Genomic DNA, 21,748 nt, shown 5'->3' on the forward strand with positions numbered 1-21,748 from the left:
CCTTTGTTGTAGATTAATTGACCACAAGTGTGTGGGTTTATTTCTGGGCTCTTTATGCTGTTCGATTGATCTGAGAGTCTGGTTTTGTGTCAGGAGCACACTGCTTTGATGACTGTGGCTTTGTAGTATTGTCTGGGGTCTGGGAGGGTGATGCCACCAGCTTTGTTCTTTTTTCCATCACTATAGATTGGCTTTGCCTGGTTTTAAACTTCCTATGAATGGAATCACACCATATGTTTCCTTTTGTGTCTGGTTCTTTCACTTGATATTATGACCAGTGTTGAATGAAGCCAGTTATTCCTTTTCACTGCTGTGTAGTACTCCACCCTAGGACAATACTGTAATCAGGTATCTACTCTACTGTTGATGGCTGCTTGGGTTATTTCCAGTTTGAGGCTGTTTAAAAATAATGCCATTAGGAACTTTTTTTTTTTTTTTCTTTTTTGGCCATGCCCATGGCATGTGGAAGTTCCTTGGCCAGGGATCAGACCTATGCCACAGCAGTGACAGTGCCAGGTCCTTAACCTGCTGAGCCACAGAGGAACTCTCAAGTTAGGAACTTTCTAAACACTTTTTTTTTGGTGAACATAGGCTCTCAGTTCTCTTGGGTATAACTCCAGGAGTAAAGATGCTATGTTATAAGATATATGTGTATAATTTGCCTTAGTAGAGAAGGCACATTCACAGCATAATTTTTGCCAGAATTTGTGTAAGGAATTGGTGAAACAGGGGTGTGAGACCCGAAAGTGAGGTGACATGGGAGAGACAGGCTCATCACCGAGGGGAAGCCGTTAGTGCCCCCGGGGCCAAAGCAAAGGGGAGACTTGGGAGTGACATCTAGAAGCTTGAAGGTGAAGCCCCGTTGTGTTCAGAGGTGGGGCTGGGGCTGGGACAGTGGACAGTACTGGCGTCCACAGCGGGGCTCCCAGCCTCTCAGGCTCCCTCTGGCGCCCCCTGTGGGCCGAGCCCAGCCTTGGCCTCACAGGGCTGGGGTGGAGGGGGCAGTAGCTGGCCTCTCTGAAGCTGAGACTCTGCCTTGTGGCTCGAGTGGGTCTGGAGACGGTCCCCTTCCTGATGTGTGGGTGGCGGGCATGACCACTCACTCACTGTAGCGTGTTCAAAGTCGGGGATGGAAGTGGAAGCAGCGGGTCCATCCCGTCCTCACGCAGAAATGAAAGTAAAGACCCGTCAGAGGTGCGTCCAGGGGCCTCGCTTGGGCTGCGGCCCGGGGGGCTTTGCGGTCCACTCCCTCCAGGGGCAGCTCGGACTCGAGGGGAGCCGAGAGTGGTCTTCCCGGCCCTGATGACTCGGGGGCCGCTGAGCTCGGGCCGCTTCGGCCGGGGCTCGGTCACCTCTAGCCCTGGGGCAGCTAGACCTGCCTGTCCCCCTGCCTCCAGGTGCTGTTGCTCCTGGGGCTGCTTTTCCAGGGGCTCGGCGTCTGTGCACGTGCCAGGGGCTTGGGGCTGGATTTTGAACCATCTTCAACCTCACCTGCTGCCTTCGGCGGGGCCCCTTCTGTGCCTGTGCCCCCGGGGTCCTTCGACGTCGGCTGCGGAGCCGGCGGCAGGAGGCCGGGACTCGGCAGTGCTGCCCTCTGCCCCGTCCCCGTGCTGCTGCCAGCCTCCTCACATCCGCTGTGCCCACCGCCCTGGCCCGCACCCCGTCGTCGGAGGGTGGAGACCGAGACCTCCTCACCCCGAGGGGCTCCTTCACTCTGAGCCCGGCCTGCATCGCAGGCACGGGGCGCGTACGTGCGGGGGGAGAAACAGTATTTGGGTGTAAAGTTTTCAAGTATTTCAAAAGGAATTTAATAGGACTCCTTAGGCCGAGGCAGTACCATTTATGTCTGTGTGTATATGTGCAAATGTATACATCTGTATTTATAAACTCATGTTTATAAACACCTATACATATATGTACTGTACATATGTACTATATTGTCTAATACAGTGAGGCGCTGTACCTTTAAGGCTTGTGTGTCTTGGAGTTCCCATCGTGGCTCAGTGGTTAGCAAATCCGACTAGGAACCATGAGGTTGTGGGTTCGATGCCTGGCCTTGCTCAGTGAGTTAAGGATTCAGCGTTGCCGTGAGCGGTGGTGTAGGTCCCAGTCGCGGCTCGGATCCTCTGTTGCTGTGGCTGTGGCGTAGACCAGCGGCTACAGCTCCAATTCGACCCCTAGCCTGGGAACCTCCATATGCCATGGCCCAAGAAATGGCAAAAAGACAAAACAAAAAACAAACCCAAAGAACAAAAACAGTGTTCAAATAAATAGCAGCTGACAATGCTTGAGACAGACTAGGAACTTTGGTCCTGTTCTATTTGCTTTATCTTGGACCCTTCTCATGGGGACCTCTGGGAGAAGGGTACGTGCTTTCTGTCCAGATCTGAGTGACAGGTTGATATGAAATATTTGGTCCAACAGAACTCAGTGAAGACGACAGAAGTTTGAAATTACCAGAGCCATCTTCAAACAGTTGCTCCTAGTACAAGCTGGAAGGCTAAGCTTGATCTGGAATGGCATTCTCTCAGCTTTCATTATGAATGAGTTTCATTTTTTAACCAGTACAGTATTTCTATATTAGATTTAGTTTTAAGAAGTTTCATATGTAATGAAAGCTGTGCTGGAATGAAAAAGCTCCTTGTCGCCTCTCTGAGACCAGCAGTCCTCCAGCAGTTATTTATTGAGATGTATCACAGCGTCATTCGAGGCAGTGGCTTGTCTTTCTCCTAATGTGGTTATATATAAAAAAATCCTGACACGTTGTGTTGGCGTCCACACCTGCCTCTGCGATGGTCAGAAAGTGAGTTGGCTGTGATGGACGCTGGGGACCACAGGCCCCCGTGGAGCGCCCTGCATGCCAGTGGCCTTGAGTGGAACAGAGGGGGCGGCCCGACTTGGGGGTCACGGGCAGGGGCTTGGCTCCCAAAGGGCGCGCGCGCACACACACACACCTCTCTACACGGGCCCGCTCCACGTGTTCCCGGGTCATTGGTCCCTCATGAGTTTAGCAGGGCGAGAGTCAGGCCCGGGCCTGATGGCCGCGTATCTCACAGCCGAGCCTCGTCCTCGCCTGCAAACGCACCTCCGAAGCCCGCATCTCAGCGCCCAGCGGCCCCCGCCCCCGCGTGTCCCGGGCTGTGGTGACCCGGCGGCCCTCCGCTCCGTCCTCCTTGGTCCCGCTGCTCCGCTTCGCCCCAGGCGCTGCGGTGCCCCGTCCATGCGGGCTGATCGCCCCGCCGGTGAGGGGCTCTCAGGGTGCAGGGTCCTTTCTCCCCCACAGCCCCTCTCAGGGGGGCTGGGCCTGTGGGGTTCCTCCTTTTCTTTCTTTCCCTCCCTTTGGCTCCACCCAGTTGTGTTGGCGGCGGGGCTTCTTGTCTGTTTTGGGGGGGGTCTCTGTCCCCTGCCGTGTTCGGCAGACGGCCTGTGCAAATCCTCCTCCGCCCCCGTGGGCGGCGGCGGCGGCGTTTCGTTTGTTTGCGGGCGAAGGTGAGCGCCACGCCCTGCCCTTCCGCCCTCCTGGTCGCCCGTGTCCTGTCGCTTATACCCATGGCTCGGGCCGGCTGGCCGTCCGTCTGTCCGTGCATCCATCGACAGACGTGTGGGTTGTTCCGGTACCTGGGCTGTGGTGGATGACGCTGCGACGATCGCGGCGGGCGAGCGCTTCTCCCCAGCGTTCTTGGTGGAGGGCTGCAGGAACAGCGACGGCCCGCTGTGCGGCCCTCAGTTCCTCGGTAGTTGCGAGTTCGGTCAATAAACCCTGGCTGCTGAAAACAATTGTAATGACCGATGGGAGGCGAGGAGGAACCGTGATGGACAAGGGAGGGCCGGGTGGAAGGGCCTCCTGCCGTGCTGGGGCGGGCTGGCAGGACGAGTACCCCACAGGGGAGAAGCCGGCCCCCCTGCGCCAGGTGGCCAAGGAGCATTGACGATCTGAGTCACGGGGACAGTGTGGGCCCTGGACTGGTGCACGCGCAGTGGCACACGGGCTCCTCTCTGCCAGACCCGGGATCCCAGTGTAGCCATCACACGCCAGAGGGGCGGCCTGCAGTGTCTCTGACCTGCTCCCTGCAACGCTGCCCAGACCCTCAGAAGGGCGGCCAGCCCCGGGGCCGAGCCAGCAGGGGGCCTGGATGGGGCCCTGGACCCGGGAAGCCCGGCAGGCCTGGACTGCCCGCTGCAGTCCCTCTGGGTTCCTCGGGAGGGCAGAGTCTGACGCCCAGGTCTCGGTTTAAAAACCGCTGGACACAGCGATCGCGGAACAGCTTCCTGACCAGTTTGCCCAGTGCTCGTCCCCGACCCTAGAAGTAGTTTCATAAGGTCTTTCAGAGAAGCCGGCATTTGCCCTGAGAGGCTGGAGGGGGTGTCAGTTGAGTGGGCTTGGCGCCAGACGGGGGCGGGGAGTGGGTGTGGGTCGTGTGCAGCCCTGCCCGCAGTGGCATGTCCTCTGCAGACGTGGAGGACCCGCTGGAGGCGTGAAGGCAGGGCGAGGACCTGCCGGGCGATGGTCAGGGCTGGCTGCACAGAGCTCCCTGGACGGAGTGAGGGTCTGGACTGACAGGCGGAGGCAGCAGCAGCTGCCTGGGAAGACACATTTCAGGTTTGGGGGACTGAGGCTTAGTGCCTTAAGGCCACGGGGTGCTGTCTGCAGGCCGTGGGAGCCGCAGAGCGGGGCCTCCTGGGAGCTCAGACCTGCACAGTGTCGATTCAAGACGCCAGGCAGGCGGCCGAGGCCGAGATAAATACCAATGCCAAGGCCTGCTGAGGTTTGCCCCCCGGAGGGCAAGTCTCTTCACTGGGGGGTGGAGGGGATGGGGCACCATTTGGGCTGTGCCCCCCAGTCACAGGACCACAGGACCATGCAAAGAAGGGACACGACCCGCGTGTGTGGAGGCAGGACCCAGGGCTGTGGGGCACTGGCTGGAGGCCAGGGACAACAGGGCTGTCGCCAACCTGATTGGGGTCGGACCAGAGGCCTTGTCTTGAGCTTAATTTTCTAGGACATTGGGAGAGGATTTTCAATTAAAAAAAAAAAAAAAGTCTTTTTTAATGCAGGGAGTAAGCGGAGCTCCAGAAACCAGTGTCAGGACTGCCTGGTACAAGCTGTGCAAGGAAGGGGTGAGGAGACCCGCGCCGCCGGCCAGGAGGAATTCACGGTGAGCCATGTGCGACCTCGAGCTTTCTAGTAGCCTCCTTGAAACGTGAAAGGAAGCTGGTGAGAAATGAATGAACGTCACTTTATATAACCCAACACCTGCAGGGTTTCAGCGTTTGGACACGTGGCACCAGTCGTGTTTCTGGCGCTCGGCGGCCACGGCCCCGAGGTCCCGCAGAGGCGGGCGGGCGCTCCGCGTCAGGAGGGCTCACGCGGGGTCTGCCCCCGGGAGGAGAACGAGAAGACGAGCTCATGATCCCCAGGCTTCAAGCGGGGATGCGGCAATGCTGACGTGATGCCTGAACAAATAAACAAGAAGGACCACACATGAGTCAGCATCTGCTGTGCAAGAAAAGAGCCGGGGTCTCACTCGGGGAAAGGATGATTTTATTGCCATCCTAAATGATTCGCACACCATTATTTAAACACAGCTGGAAAATCCTGAAGTGATTTAACCTGAAGGCACAGAACACATCAAAACATTGAACTATTTAAGCTCAAAATGAGAGAATTCAAATATTTTGACAGTAACAGCAAATTATGAACACGTTGCCATCACCAAGTATCATTCTGACCAAAAGCTATAGAGTCTTTTGTAATAAAACCCAATTAGCTTAACCTGATTTCAAGATTCCCATGATAAAAATAATATTGAAAAAGAGTTATCTTTCAAAACACTCATTACACTGCCAGGTTGGCTGTAAGCATTTTCCTTGTAACAAAGTGGCAGCCAGGATATTTGCTGATGGATGGCCACTCCCCAAGAATGTGCATTCTTATAAAATGTTTTAAAAAATAAGCAGAGTAGGTTACAAAATTCTACTTGGGGAGCTGGAAACAAACTCGTTCCATGTCAATTAGAACAACAAAGCACTGCAGTAACAAATTGCTTCCAAAGCCAATCATCGCGGAACAGTAATATACTGCACGGGGCATGCCACTGTATCTCGGGTAACTGTCGACCACGCAGTGCAGCTAAGAGGCTGAACAAGTCAGTAACAGTTATTATTGCCATTTCTTTAGTTAAGAGATACGTTGTTGTTGTTTTTTTTTTTAAAAATCATTAAAAAACTAACTGGAATAATCTGTGACACGTTACAGATGCAACTGCTAAGTTTTAAAATAAGGGGGTCATGCCTCCTCATCTACTCTAGTACCTTGAAATACATTCTCGGATCATCACCATCAAGAGGCCGCTTGTAAATGAGCTCAGACTCTGAACGAGGTCGCTAGAGGAAACGTTCCAGGTGTGCACAGGAGCAGGAAGGTCAAGACGCAGCTTTTACTCACTGCTGTACGAGTTCTTCCCACTGACAACCGCGATGAACCGAGGACAAATCAAACGGGCTGCTCGTTTTCAAAATCACCTCAAAAAAACCATGAGAGTCTAGTGGCCAAGGACTGATTGAATTTTTTTTTTTTTCCCCTCGCCAAATCTGGAATAGGTTTCAGGTGTTATATCTTTAAGACTTTCTCCTGAAATAACCAAGTTCACAAGTAAAGAAGTATTGGGGAAGAAAGCAGGGTTTCTAAAACATTCAAGAGGATAAGGTAAAAAAGGTCTACCTTCTGCTTTGCTGTGGTCTGGAGGAGTGTGTGTTTAACAGCAGTGTGGTCTAATATTTATCCTCTAACTGCTTAAATCACAAATACATTCCCAATCGAGTTTGCTGATATAAGTATAATACAAACTCTAGAAAATGATCTTTTTAGCAAAAACTGCTTTAAAATTTTCCTACGTAACAAAACATCCCTTTGGAAATGAACCTTTAATGCTTTTGGACTGTTCAAGTAAAGGCAGCTTTACCATCTCCAGCACTAACCTACAATTAGCTCCCCTGTTCCTTTGTCACTGGATAATATCATGTTTTAGTCTCTGCTATGCTAATAATGGTACAGTATTTAAAAAAAAATCTCTTTCGTGGTCTCAGACTTACGTCTTCATCTATGAGCACTGAGAGATTAAAGTAGAAATAAAATAAGCCAGAAAAATCACCTTATAAACGGGATGAAGTTTTGAAATGTTGGCACCGATGAAAACTGGGCAAGGCTTGTCCAAACGGAAAACGTGCTCCAGGGCAGCGCGCCCGCCGCCGTCTCGCTGAGGCTCGTCTTGGGCACGGGGAGCTCTATGACTCGGTTCCTGACACCAAAGAGCCACCCGCAGCCATGGCAGCCGGCGGGCTGGGTCCCAGCCCGGGCAGCCTTCACTCACTCTGACGGGGCACGTCCTCACAACGGAGTCTCACCTCTCCGAAAATGGGGTCTCACAAGATGAGGGGAAGACCGTTGCTGAGCAGGAAGAAACGGGGTGAACTGGAGGAACCCCCTTAAGGTGTAACAGGAGAGAAGCCTGGTGGTTTGGGCCCCGCGTGGACCTGCGGTGCCGGCAGTCCCCAGCCAACAGCAGCCCCCGGGTCTGCTTCCCGCAGCCTGGAAAAGGTCGCTGTCTGACTCAGAAGCAGCTTCCACACCTACACCAGGCTGCCAGGCCAGCAAATGACCGTCAGCGTGACTTTGTTCCTCTGTTCCTTCAGCATGGGCACCAGCGCCGAGTGGCTCATGCCCACCGTGGACAGGCCGTTCACGGCCACGATCATGTCTCCACACCTGCACAAGGACGGACAGAAACGGAGCCACTGTTTGCACGGCGGTGACATCGTCATCCTGCGATGTGTTTGGCGTGAAAACCAGTTTCACTTAAACACGAACTGTCCGATGCTTTGCTCTGAGGAACGCCTGGGGTGACGTCTAGGCCTGCACTGGCTGTCCCTTGGCCATCAGGGCACCCCTGCGCCAGCCTCTCCTGGAACGGGGGGGAGGTTTCTCGGGCAAGCAGGGTCATTTTCACATGGACTTAGGCAGCACACGGCTAAGAGAAGAAACGCTGCTGCCCTACAAGTCCCAGCTGACAGGCTGGGAGGGGCGGCTATCATTTGGACGGCTCTCGGCCGCAGCGCGTCCTTTCGAGGGCTCAGGTAGAGCCAGCGCGAGGCCCCGCCCCTGCTCTCAGCGGCTGGCGCTCCGCCCTGCGAGCCGATGATGAGTCCCCACACCTTTCGGTCCCCTGTGACTTTTGGCCTTTAGTGTGAATACAAATTAGGTTTTAATTTCCACATGACCCAGACTGGTTGAGTAACTTACCTAGTGAATGGTTAACTCATCACCTCTTCCCTCCGAAAATAACGACTTTTCCATCTCTGTCAGGTTAAGACTGAGCAGGAGCACATGAACTCTGACCCGCTGTCCCCAGCGCTGCTGAGCTGGCACTTTGCAAACATGTGTGCGGCATTCTGACCAGGATGTCAGCGTCCCCCCCCCCCCCCCTTTTTTTTTAAAGCATACGGAAGTTGCCAAGCCAGGGACTGACCCTGCGCCACAGCAGACAATGCCATATCCTTAACCCACTATGCCACAAGAGAACTCCAGAGTTCACTTTTTTAAAAAAAAATCTTTTTAGAGCAGCACCCGTGGCATATGGAGGTTCCCAGGCTAGGGGCTGATCGGAGCTACAGCTGCCGGCCTACACCACAGCCACAGCAACGCAGGATTCGAGTTGTGTCTGTGACCTACACCCCAGCTCACGGCACCGTCAGATCCTTAACCCACCGAGAGAGGCCAGGGATCAAACCTCTGTCCTCAAGGATACTAGTCACATTCGTGTCCGCTGAGCCCCACCAGGAACTCCTCCAGCATCCACTTTTTAAGATCTGTTTCTTTCATCCCGAACTAGGCACTAAGAACTTATAATCAACCATCTCTCTGTTTGTATAATCTCTCGACAGAACACCTCTGCCCACAGGGCCTGAGCTTTGAAAAAGAGGCCGCAAAGAGGCTGAAAGCACTTCTGCCCAGTGGTGAGAGCAGCAGGGGCTTAACGGCAAAGGCTCCGGGCCAGACAGTTCTGGGTTTAAACTGCTGCCAGCTACCCCCAGCTGTGTGGTTGCGGGCACGCTTCTTAACCCATCCAGCCCTCAGTTATCCTGCCTGGGAACAGGAGTAAGGGCAGCACTCACCTGGTGGGGTCGCTCAGAAGATTCGTAACCCACACCCAGCCTGGTACCCTGTGACCTATCACACCTCCACCACTGGACGTGAACGAAGAACTGACTGCTCACGCAGGGCACTGGGATGGCTGCCGAGTGTAACAAAGCCCCTCTCGCACGGCCTTGCACAGAGAGAATGCAGGGAGCCATCAGTGCCCAGGAGAAACAGGCCTCTCAGAGCAGGACTGGGCCCGAGTGCTCAGGTCACCGTGTCTCCCAACGGCTCAGGGTCAGTGCCCGTCACTAGATTCACCAACCAAAGCTGTGGGTGCCAAGGCGGCAGAGGCCATGCCTCCGGCTAGATCCGGCTGGCAAACCCTGCCTGTAAAGGGCCAGACGGTGAACAGACATCCCAGGCTCTGCAAATCGCCGGCTCTCTGTCACGGCCACTCGCGATCCGGCAATGAGAGGGCGCGTCCCAGTAAAACTATGTAAGAACAGACGACTGGCTGGATCCGGGGCTGACCCCGGTCTAGACTGTGTGTCCCTCACCGGAGACCCGAATTCCCATCATGGGATGTAACAAGACTCACTTTAATCTTCCATCATAATAGGCGGGAGTTCCCAAGACGATGGTTTTAATGAAGAAAGGCTGGTTGGTGTGGTTCTCTTCATAGCCACCAACAATACTGAAGCCCCAGCTTCCCAGGTAGCTTCTTCGTAAGACGACATCATGGCAGCTGTGCAGGGCACTGTCCACAAAGGCAGACACGGAGGGAAGTCAGTGTGCAGGCCCTTCGGGACCGCGGCCACCCCACTCCTGGGACCTGCTCTGTTACACAACATGCTCGGACTTGCAATCTAGTCTAGTTTCCTAGCTCAGTGACGAGCGCTTCAAAAAGGCTTCTGGGGTGGAGACGAGGCCCATGCATTGCCCTGGGGTTTTAGGACAGTGGAGGTTATTTTCATCATACTGAATCTTCTGTGGGAAACAAAGCAACGTGCAGGTAATAAGCAGTTTTCTGGGACACCTGGCACATGGCAGAGGCGAGCCTCCCTCCTCAGGGAGAGCAGCCAGGCTCCTCCTGAAGGCTGACCCCTCCGACGGCAGGTCTGCAGGAGGTGAACAGCAGCCACTGAAATCTATGTTTTTTCAGAGTTCCCATTGTGGCTCAGTGGGTTAAGAGCCAACTGATACCCATGAGGATGCAGGTTCTATCCCTGGCCTCGCTCAGTGGGTTAAGGATCCAGCATTACCTTGAGCTGTGGCGTAGGTCACAGATGCGCCTTGGATCTGGCGTTGCTGTGGTTGTGGTGTTGGCCGGTAGCTGTAGCTCCGATTCAACCGCTAGCCTGGGAACCTCCATATGCCAGGGTGAGGGCCTAAAAAGAAAAAAAAAAACAAAAAAAACCCAAAAAAACCCCCCTAAAACTGTTGATTTTTCAGTGGAGAAAAAAAACTTTTGGTGCATGGAATAAACATATGAGGCAGTTTAATCATCTTTGTCATTAAAAAAAAAGTCTCCACAAGGGCTCTGTAATTCTACTATAATTTTAAGCCTTATTAGGTTTTTTTTTTTAACCCCTCTTCCTTTTAACCAGACGACAAGTCAGCAAGTTAAATTAGCAAATGAAATCCAATAATACCCTTGCTTTTTGCTGTTCTTTATGGGAATGGACTTTATAAGCCATAAAGCACTCTACGAATGCTAAATACTACTATGAAGCTAGATGGCTCGGAAACTGGCACATCCTCATTGCTTATTTTAAAGAATCAGTCATTGTCATACCAGGTTGAAAGTCAAAATGTCTCATCCTAGTTCAGTTTCAGGATCCTTCTGTACGTCGAGAATCTAAACTGCGCCGGAAACCCATTGCGACAGTAACGCCATCCCCCCCACCTCAGTGCAAAACCACACAGCCACCCGCTGGAGTTCCAGATGTTTCTCGCCCAGACGCTGACCAACTAACTGCACAGTGTCCTAGCTGGCTGGTCGGTCATGAGCTGTGACCTCCTCACAAAGGTGGTTGGGAGCAGCTATTCTGGAACACCGTTGCTTTGGCCCGAAGGCTTACGTCCACTAAGAACGCAGCTTTACACGCTGCCTGGTTAGGATGGGCATTCAAAGGATTAAGAGAGGGCTTTGAGAAACTAGGACAGGGAGGGGCGCCACACCTTCACCTGGTTTTCCTGGTGAAACATACACGTGTCAGGTGAACGTCCGTCAAGGCCAGCTCCTCCCAGCCAGAGTGACCCCCCCACCCCCATGGCCGGCCCTCCTGAGCCTTCAGTAGGAATGAACAGGGCGGCTTTCCTCATTTTATAAACAGATGTCTTTTCAGCTTAGTTCTTAATTAAGTTTACCTTTTAAAATACAACCTAGGAAAAATTAACCTGATTTGATGTTGCTACTTTTATCTCACGACAGCCTCTCCCCTCGACGAGTGAGTGTGCTGTGCTCTGTGTGTGTGTGTGTGCTGATAGACTGTGACTGTCCCATAAGAGGAGGCAGGCTCTCGGTACCTGGGCAGCCCCAGCCACATGACCCACGACGGGGACCAGCTGGCATCGTACTCGTTCTCGCTGAAAGTGCTTGGCTGTTCGTCTGGGCCCTGGGCGGCCTCCTCCACAACCTGCACCTCCAGTGCCTTCAGGGCCACCGTGGGGGACGCGGTGCTGGCTTTCAGCATAGCGACGGCCTCGCTGTGACTTAAGTTGGTCAGATCGATGCCGTTGATGTTCAGCAAGATGTCACCTGTTCAGATGAAGAACAAGAAAGATGAGCTGTCAGGTGATCACTGCCCTGTAAACCCTGTGATCTGCAAACTAACCAACAAACATTCATTCCAGAGACTCAGCGGAGGTCAAAGACAATTTTCTTGATAATTTTTTTAATGCCAAGGAAGAATCCGGTTCGTGGACAATAATCCGATTCGAAATTTAAAATAATAATTGCTAGGAAAGGGTGTGGCTTGAGGCTCTCTGATTCAGTGGCGAGCCAATCATTTGCCCTGGTTTAGCTGAGCACAGGTCCTGGGCACCTTCTTTTCTCCTGCTGCCGTTCCTTACAATTAAAAGAAGGATTTGATCTTTGGCTCGTAGGAATGCATTTTTAATAGCGTCTACTTCACACAGTTTTATATCGAGACAGCCCTACACAAGTCCCCTCCCTGCAAGTGGACCATTCCGGGTCGAGAGAATCCCTGGGCCTACACACAGACACGGAACTCGTGACTGGAACATGTCTTGTTGAGGAAGAGAAATAGTGTTTGTTGCTTCGCCGAGTAATGTAAAACACAAGAGCAATGAGGATTATATAAAAGGTTAGGAAGGAATGGAGTAGTGTTTTTTTTTTTTTTTTTTTTTTTTTTTAGGGCCGCACTTGCAGCGTATGGAGGTACTTAACCCATTAGCCAGGCCAGGGATTGAATCTGCAACCTTGTGGTTACCAGTCAGGTTCTTTTCCACTGCGCCACAATGGGAACTCCAGGAACGGAGTAGTTTTATAAGATGCACAAACATTTTTTTTTTGTCTTTTGTCTTTTTTGTTGTTGTTGTTATTTCTTGGGCTGCTCCCGAGGCATATGGAGGTTCCCAGGCTAGGGGTTGAATCGGAGCTGTAGCCCCCGGCCTACGCCAGAGCCACAGCAACGCAGGATCTGAGCCGCGTCTGCAACCTACACCACAGCTCACGGCAACGCCAGATCGTTAACCCACTGAGCAAGGGCAGGGACCGAACCCGCAGCCTCATGGTTCCTAGTCGGATTCGTTAACCACTGCACCACGACGGGAACTCCGAGATGCACAAACATTTATACTAAGAAAGCCCACAGAAAATCCTCCTCTCCAATTCATCACTTTGCAGATGATTCAAGCAAAACGTTTTCATTATAGAAAACTTAGAAAACATAATAACGAGGAAATAAAATTACCTAAAATCCCACAAGAGGACAAATAACTTAAAAAGACTGCCTTGCTAAGATATAATTTGCATACCATTGAATGAAAGTAAATAATTTTATGGGTTTACAGTCAGAGTTGTACAACCATCACTCATCGTTTTCATAGCATTTTTAATCACCACTCCCAAACTGTGTACCCATTAGTAGTCCGTTCTCTTCCCTGAGCCCTAAGCAACTATGCATCTACGTTCTGTGTCTAGAGATGTGCCAATTCTGAATATTTACTAAAAATAAAATCATATGTGGTCTTTTGAAACTGGCTCCTTTCACTTAACATGCTCCCAGGGTTCATGCATATTGTGGAATGTGTCAACGCTTCATTCCTTTTTATGGCCAAATAATACTCTACCGCACAGACAAACCGCATCTGTTGATTCATTTACCAGTCAATGGCCATTTTTGCTCTTTGGCCATAATGAAAAAAATACTGCTATAAATCTTCACTACATCTTTTCATGTGAACGTGTTTTCAGTTCTCTAGGAATGGAATTGCTGGGTCATGTGGTAACTATGTTTAACTGTCTGAAGAGCTGCTCAACTGTTTTATAGAACAGTTGTACCGTTAAACATGCCTGCTGGCAATGTAGGAGGGTTTCCATTTCTCTACATCCTTGCCAGTGTTTGTTAATTGTCATTTTGATGACATTCACCCTAGTAGTGTGAAGTGATTTTGATTTCCCTAATAACTAATGGCACTGAGCATCTTTTCATGTCATCATCAGCCATTTGCGTATCTTCTTTTCAATTGGGTTATCTTTCATTATTGAGTTATAATAAGGTTTTTTCCTTTTTTTAAAAAAAGTCCTCTAGGAGTTCCCATTGTGGCTTAGTTCGTGGAGTTCCAGTCCAGGACTTAGACTTGACTTTTGTCTAAAAGTTTCCCATTGTGGCTCAGCTGTTAACGAACCCAACTAGTATCCATGAAGACGCAGGTTCAATCCCTGGCCTCGCTCAGTGGATTAAGGATCTGGTGTTGCCGTGAGCTGTGGTGTAAGTCACAGATGCAGCTTGGATCCAGCGTTGCTGTGGCTGTAGTGTAGGCCAGCGGCTGTAGCTCCAATTTGACCCCTATCCTGGGAACCTCCATATGCCACGGGTGTGGCCCTAAAAAGACGAAAAAATAAAAATAAATAAATGGGGAGTTCCCGTCGTGGCGCAGTGGTTAACGAATCCGACTAGGAACCACGAGGTTGCGGGTTCGGTCCCTGGCCTTGCTCAGTGGGTTAAGGATCCGGTGTTGCCGTGAGCTGTGGTGTAGGTCGCAGTCGCAGCTCGGATCCTGTGTTGCTGTGGCTCTGGTGTAGACCAGTGGCTACAGCTCTGATTTGACCCCTTAGCCTGGGAACCTCCATATGCCGTGGGAGCGGCCCTAAAAAAAAAAAAAAAAAAGGGCATAAATAAGTAAATAAATGAATGAATGAAAGTTTTAGTTCTTACGTTTAGGTTGTGGATCAGTTAATTTTTGTATATGGTGTGAGGTAGGGATCCAACTTCATTTTTGGGAAAATAGCTTTAAGACCCACTTTTCTGTATGAACAGACCAATGTACAGAGAAGGCAGTTTTTACCATTTCCACACCCACCTCTACTAATGAAACAGTACTGATGGGAATGTGGAACTGTGGACAAATTGACCCCTAAAATCACTGCCTTTTTAATTAAGTCTGTCTTTTGCCTTCTGCTCCACCGCCTCTGTGAGCCTCCTCCCACACAGACACTGTATTTTTTATTTACTTATTTTTTTGCTTTTTAGGGCTGCACCTGAGGCACATGGAGGTCTGCAAGCTAGGGGCTGAATTGGAGCCACAGCTGCCAGCCTACACCACAGCAAGGAGGGATCCGAGCCATGTCTGCTACCTACAGCACAGCTCACGGCAACGCCGGATCCTTAACCCCGAGGGAAGCTAGGGATCAAACTGCATCCTCATGAATTCTAGTAGGATTCGTTTCCCCTGCACCACCATGGAAACTCCCACAGACACTTTTAAAATAAGTAACGTGTATTTCACGGAGATGATCCCTCAGAGTGTCTGGTCTGCTGTAATGTGGGAAGCGTAAATCTCAGAGGGGCTTTCCTGTTAAAATAATCTAACTTATTAGATTGTTGTTATTATTTCTGTTAAAATAATCCAATAGTCTGAATAGCTGTTAGAAAATAACAACTATTCTCAAGCTTCAGCAATTTCCCTTTACATTAGGCATTTTTCTAACTTTATGCTTCTGTTATGTAAGGGACATCCTGAAGGACTGTTAAAAGCCATGTTTAATAGAAAACTTTGTAGATAGTCTTTGTTTTGAAAATGGGAGCTGAATTTGGGAGAAGACGTGGTGACTCTGGCCCAGATCCCAGCTTACCTCTCTTGATTCTGCCATCACGTGCAAGGCAGCCATGAGGTGGCACACTGGTCACAAAGATGGGCAGTTCCCCACTCTTACTTCCTCGGCCCCCCGCGACGGTCATGCCAAGGGACTCGTGTGGTTCCTTCTTTATAGTGATGTGTTTTTCTTGGCATGTAACACACTGGGAGAGGTCCTGCACACGAGAGAAAAAAGTTACTGGGTAATAAGTAATTGATATATGTTGAAGACAGCTGAAGTAATAAAAACTTTGGTAGCAAATATAAAGTCATTAAAAAAAAAAAAAATCACTGTAGGAGCTCCCGTCGTGGCGCAGTGGTTAACGAATCCGACTAGGAACCATGAGGTTGTGGGTTCCGTCCCTGCCCTTGCTCAGTGGGTTAAGGATCCGGCATTGCCGTGAGCTGTGGTGTGGGTTGCAGATTCGGCTTGGATCCCATGTTGCTGTGGCTGTGGCACAGGCTGGCAGCTCAGCTCCGATTAGACCCCTAGCCTGGGAACCTCCATATGCCACGGGAGCAGTCCAAGAAATGGCAAAAAGACAAAAAATAAACAAATAAATAAAAATCACTGTAGAAGTCAAAGCATCACACAGTTCTTCACGGGTTCATGAACCCTGTGGTCACAGGGGGAAACTCTGGCCTGTATTTTTATGTGACTAAATATGGAACCGAAAAACTCAGGACTGATGTGAGGAAGTCAGAGTGAAATAAGCACATCAGTTAAATACTTAGCTTGAGCTCCCAGATAGGATCACTTCTACAAAAGTAAATAATGCATTTGAATTTTAAGATTCTAAAGACAAGCCAATTAATTTTACCTGCATTTTTCTCCTGTATTCTTTGAAAGACGGGCCGACAGCAGTATAAATGTGTGGATTTTACTAAGTCAGAAAAAAGCTATGTACTTATCTTCTGATTCTTACAAGGATTATTAGAGCATTCAGTCATGACGCGGGTGCAAACCTACCTTCAAAATTTTTGTGAAACATTAAAGGGTATGAAATAACTGAATTCTTAAGTTAATAACAGAAATAAATCTCCAACAAACTCTGTTCTCAGGGAAAAGCTATTTTTACTGATACCTGTTACTGCTACTTACTACTGAGATGCTCCTGGAAATAAGAAAAGGTGACTCTAGAATATTGCTTTTCTTTGGAATTAGAATTCAACAAAATCAAGGTGTACATATGCAATGAGTGTTAAAAAAACTAACACTTACTGAAGGCTTCCTATGTGTGAAGCTAATGGCTATATGTGCATAATTTAATCTTCGCAGGGGTCCTGAAGGTGAGTACCATCCCGGGTCCCATCTTCTGGATGAGGAAACAGACTTGGGCACCGTACCCTGCCCCAAATGATGCAGCTGTGTAAGGTCCTGTGCAGGGATCTGAGCAGATGCATGTATACAACTATGCTTTGCATGGCTGCACGTACGATGCACCATGTACTGTTTATATGCACCCAGCCACACGGTTACTCTCCTGTTCAGTGCAGCAGTGGGAGCTAGTGCCTCAAAAGGTTTCCAACATGTATCAACCATAAGAAAATGTAGAAAATAATTAACATGAACAATATGGACAATGGAAATATATGAATTATATTTACAGAATTGTAACATTTCCTTGAGTGACATTATTTGAGAGGTGACGTGTTCGTGTCAGTCAGGCCCTAAAATTACAGGCCCATCTCCCTTCCTCTGGTCCTGGAATCCATGCCCTCTTAAAGTCTTATTAAGGAAACCACCTGCAATAACATCCTAGCATTCCTGGAAAATGTTAGGACCTAGCAGAAAACTTGGAAACGTCTTAAGGCAGTCTCCTCTTTAAAGGTATAATATCTATGTTAGGATCCTTCAACACTGGGCAGAACCCTCTTTATTAGGAAGACAACTCATGTAAACCCAATCTTGAGCATATCTTTTTAAGCAGGTTTGGCTTTCAGGTATTTAATCAATTAAAGGTGGTGGGTTTATTCCTCTAGTTGGCTCAGATGCATGCATTTTTTCCCTGAGGAACCAAACCAAACTTCAAAGATGATACTCTGTATACTTCAAGGAAGCTCCCAAACCATCAGAATGTTTAAGCAGTTACTCAGAGGCCCAGGAGCAGACTACATTTGTATACTTTAATTCTGAACAATGCTTATAATCGTAGGAATATATTTTCTGGGTGAATTTGTGTTTTCCCTAAGAGACCCTTATTCCTCTACATGATGATTTGAGATAACAAATGCAGTATGTTAGTAGCAAATAGCTAAATGAACACTTAAAAGTACGTTTTGCATGGCTGTTACAACTAGATTTGCAGAGTTCTTAGAATAAATTCAACATTACTATTTAAGACATTATCATATAAAATTAAAGAGAATAAGAATTAGCAGTAGAGTTGAGAAAAAATATGTGCCCCAAACAAGTAAATAAAATAAGCAGAGTTCTCTACGTGAATGTTAGAATAATGGAAGTAATTTTTAAAATTGTCTTAAAATTATAATAATGTCATAGACACCCGTATCTCACATTAGTGTAAAATTCAATGCCCAAAAAGATTCAAGAGTAAATCTTTGCCTTATATTACAATTCCTTAGGAACATACATATATATGCATATATAATCTGCAAAGCAAGGACAAGCTGTATGAAGCGATGATTCAAAACTCTAACTCCTTTTTCACAGTCATCATCATGAAGGCAAAAGTATGGGTTTCCTTCATACGTCTCAGTTTTGGTTCAGAAATGAGACCAAGTCTGTGGTTACAACTTCTTGGAAGCATCCACTAAATCGAAGACCAGTGACAAGTCTATACTTAAGCTCAGAAAACCAGATAAACCTGATGGGCCCAAATACTTGTGCCTTGAAGGGATGGTTTCTAAGGGACCTGTAACATTCCAAAGGTAAGTCTTCTCTCAAGCACTGTACTTACATTAACAAGTCATTTTAGCACAAAAAGACCCTCCTATGGTTTTAAGCAGACCAATAGAGACCGTTTTGTTTAGTAAAGCAATTTAATTTTTCCCCCCGAGGAGAGTAGCTTTGGCAGCTCAGAGTTAGCTGACGTTTTCAGAGTTGAGTAAATATCATCCCTTTAAACATCCTGGCCTACGCATCCTTCACAGCGGCCAAAATGTGGAAACAACCTAAGTGCCCATTAATGGATGACCGGATGAAGAAGTTGTGAGATCGACACTAGATATACATAGTGAAACCATAAAAAGATGAAATCTTGGCATTTGCAACGACATGGACAGATCTTGAGACTATGATGCTAAGTGAAATAAATCAGTCGGAGGAAGACAAATGCTGTATGATTTCACTCCTGTGCAGAATATGAAAAGCAAAATAAATGACAAACCAAACCAAATCCAAACAAACCTGTGAATCGGAGAACATACTAACGGTTACCAGCGGGGAAGGGGTGGGTGATGAGTGAGATGAATCATCACCTGTACGGGGTCACCTGTACGGGGTCACCTGTACGGGATCACCTGTACGGTGATGGGCGGAAAGGAGCTATCTTGTGGCGAGCATGGCACAGTGTTTACAGAAGTAGAAACATGATGCGGTACACAGGGAACATACTTTATAAACCAGTGTTACCTAATGAAAAATACATTAAATCCTGGCCTACCAAGAATCGAGTTCAAATGATGGGTCAAATGAAGTAAATGATATCAGGAATTAGGTACGAGCCTCTTTAAACTTCTGCAGCTTAGGTGAGACGGCACAGATAATTACCTAGGTGTATGTTACAAAAGCAGGGAAAAAGCCTAACATATGGGAATCGTAAAAGATTGTCTTCCTGTACTAGAACCTAAAAATGTATGCTACACGTGTAGTTACTGAAGCTTAGGATTTATGTTTAATATTCACATACCTAATTCCGACACAGGCAACTGCCCAGTTGTGAAGTACAGACTGTTATCACTGTCTTCATTATACTTTTTAATTACACAACCATCACATTTAAACGAGCAACCCAAGATAAACGCCACTTTCATGTAGAACTAGACAAACTGAAGGATTTTTCTGGACCATCGAACACTTCTCATCGGTCGGGTCGGCGTGTAGAGGGAGTGGCCTTCCCCAGGGAGAAGCTCTGCGGGCCGAGGAGCTGAGGCAATGCCCTCAGCTCTCCCAGGTGGCAAAGGACACAGTGCACTCACACCACAAATGCTAGGTTCAGCTCCTTCCGCAGCAGCAGCCCTGGTTAAAATCCCACCAGGGCAGATCAACTAAAAACCACAAACACAGGGCTTCTCACCTTGTGTGAGCCAGGTCTGCTGTAACACAGCGGCTGCGCGTGGTGCTGGCTGCTGCTCTGAGCTCCTGCTTCTCGGACCGAGTTTCCAGGCTGGGGTTTTCCTGGTCGAGCGATGGTTAAATTCACCCTCTCTCCACTGGCCTGGAGAAAATGGACAGGCGCGCCAGTCATTAACGATGCTTCTCATTTTACCAAGTCTCATCGGACCGGTATCTGGCCGGGGGTGACTGCAAGTGCCCGGTGGTAGGAGGAGGGGCGCTCTTTCAGGAGCTAATAATTCAAACTTGTGCAGCTGAAATGCGCCGGCACAGTCCTGGGACAGCCCTTCCCCAGCCACCTCCACAACAACCAAGGCACAGAGTCAAAGGTGCCCCATCATTTCCTGAAGAGAAACTGTTTTAATACTTCTCTGTCCCTTCAAGGTTGGCTGTGGCATTGGAGGGAGAGAGTGAAGGAAAGAGTGTAAGGTAAGAACTGATTCAAAACCTGATTAAAATGCATTGCCATTTTAAAAATAAATTCCATGGTGGCTGCTTTGGAAGTAATCTTCAGGGAAACCATGCACAGCTTTGTTTCTATTTGCTGTAAGTTTGAGTCAAAAATAGCACATCTGCTTACATAGTCCTGGGAAGAATAATTCCAGAGATCCTTCATAACAAGATTAGTAATATATAAATACAGTGTGTGTATTACTCACATACCTCCATTATGTTACAGTATCTTTGAGGTTTGTGACATTTTAAATTTAGAGGCCCATTATCTATATTTTAAACATAAATTCACATTATATATGTATATTTTTAAATTATTTTCTCTTTGCTTTTAAAGTACATGCCTGATTCAGCTGGTGTTGGCTCTTGGTCATGAGCACAATTCCCAAGTTCATTATTATTATTCCTGTGGGAGGTGATGACCACACAGGAACTGGGGGAGAAAGTGGGGACCCCCCATGATTAGAGTCAGCAATGTGAAGACATCACTGTTTTCAGTTTTTCCCCCCAGTTTTGAGATAAACTGACATACAGCACTTATTTTTAATTCTTAAACTGAAAATAAGTGATAATCCACTTTTCATGTTCCACTAAAAACATCTGCTTATTCAGGCATTGTATTCAGCTTCATTTCAGACAAGTTCCTCAAAATAACAGAAAGAAAAGCACCCAACATATGGCTAGATTCTCAAAGCACAGAGTCTGGATACTTGACCTAAGGGGTAAATATGAAAGTACAATGTTTAGAATCCTGATGTTTAAAATCCTGATACTTCACACACACACACACACACACACACACACACACACACACACACACACGAATTCCTGTCATGGCTCAGCAGTTAGCAAACCCAACTAATATCCATGAGGACTCAGGTTCGATCCCTGGTCTCACTCAGTGGGTTAAGGATCTGGTGTTGTCGTGAGCTGTGGTGTAGGCAGCAGACGAGGCTTGGATCTCAAGTTGCTGTGGCTGTAGTGTACGCTGGCAGCTATAGCTCTGACTGGACCCCTAGCCTGGGAACCTCCCTATGCCGCAGGTGCGGCCCTGAAAAGACAAAAAGACCAAAAAATGAAATAACTTAAAATCCTGACACTTCAGAGCATCAGACTGCACAGCGTGAAGTGGTGAGCAGCTCTGTGACTGTACTTCAATGTACAGAGTTATTTTCGTCGCTGCCCTCTGCCTCATGAGCACCAAGTATGCTCCTTAGTATTTCAGCTTTCCTGGAAAACCCATGCTTTTGCAAAGCTATTAACAGAAACAAATCTCTGATCTAGATTTTTTGAAAGACAAACTTCTGTGCCTGGGAGAAAAGTGGACATTTGGTAGGTAATTGGTGGACCAATGCTGGGTTTAGGCTGACCTTACATAGGACATAGGTGTAACACGCCAGGGTTTCAAACACTGCAAAAAAAGTTCTGTTAGAATCTAAATTTTAAAAATATGCAAGATGTTCAAATAATGATACCCTTAATTCATAAGCAAGTGGTACACTCTGTTGTTGGGGAGTATAAACTGGTGTGACCCAATC

General features: G+C 48.4%; 1 protein-coding gene across 4 annotated transcripts in view; it reads right to left on the reverse strand.

Moving 5' to 3' along the window:
* Positions 1-2,287: 2,287 nt before the first annotated feature.
* LNX2 (ligand of numb-protein X 2) overlaps positions 2,288-21,748 on the reverse strand; it is an 87,343-nt gene continuing 67,882 nt past the window's right edge. For 2 of the 4 annotated variants that reach the window (XM_047756411.1, XM_047756412.1), the window contains exons 6-10: positions 19,720-19,860; positions 15,459-15,636; positions 11,666-11,897; positions 9,735-9,893; positions 5,522-7,765 (exon numbers count right to left, since the gene is read on the reverse strand). In XM_047756411.1, the coding sequence (XP_047612367.1) occupies positions 7,630-7,765; positions 9,735-9,893; positions 11,666-11,897; positions 15,459-15,636; positions 19,720-19,860 (846 nt within the window). In that variant the 3' untranslated portion in view covers positions 5,522-7,629. Of the gene's footprint in view, positions 5,455-5,521; positions 7,766-9,734; positions 9,894-11,665; positions 11,898-15,458; positions 15,637-19,719; positions 19,861-21,748 lie in introns of those variants that run through there. The other 2 variants (XR_007131509.1, XR_007131508.1) reach the window with 2 other exon arrangements.

This window comes from Phacochoerus africanus, chromosome 13 (assembly GCF_016906955.1).
Source record: "Phacochoerus africanus isolate WHEZ1 chromosome 13, ROS_Pafr_v1, whole genome shotgun sequence".
In the NCBI taxonomy this organism is placed as follows: Eukaryota; Metazoa; Chordata; class Mammalia; order Artiodactyla; family Suidae; genus Phacochoerus; species Phacochoerus africanus.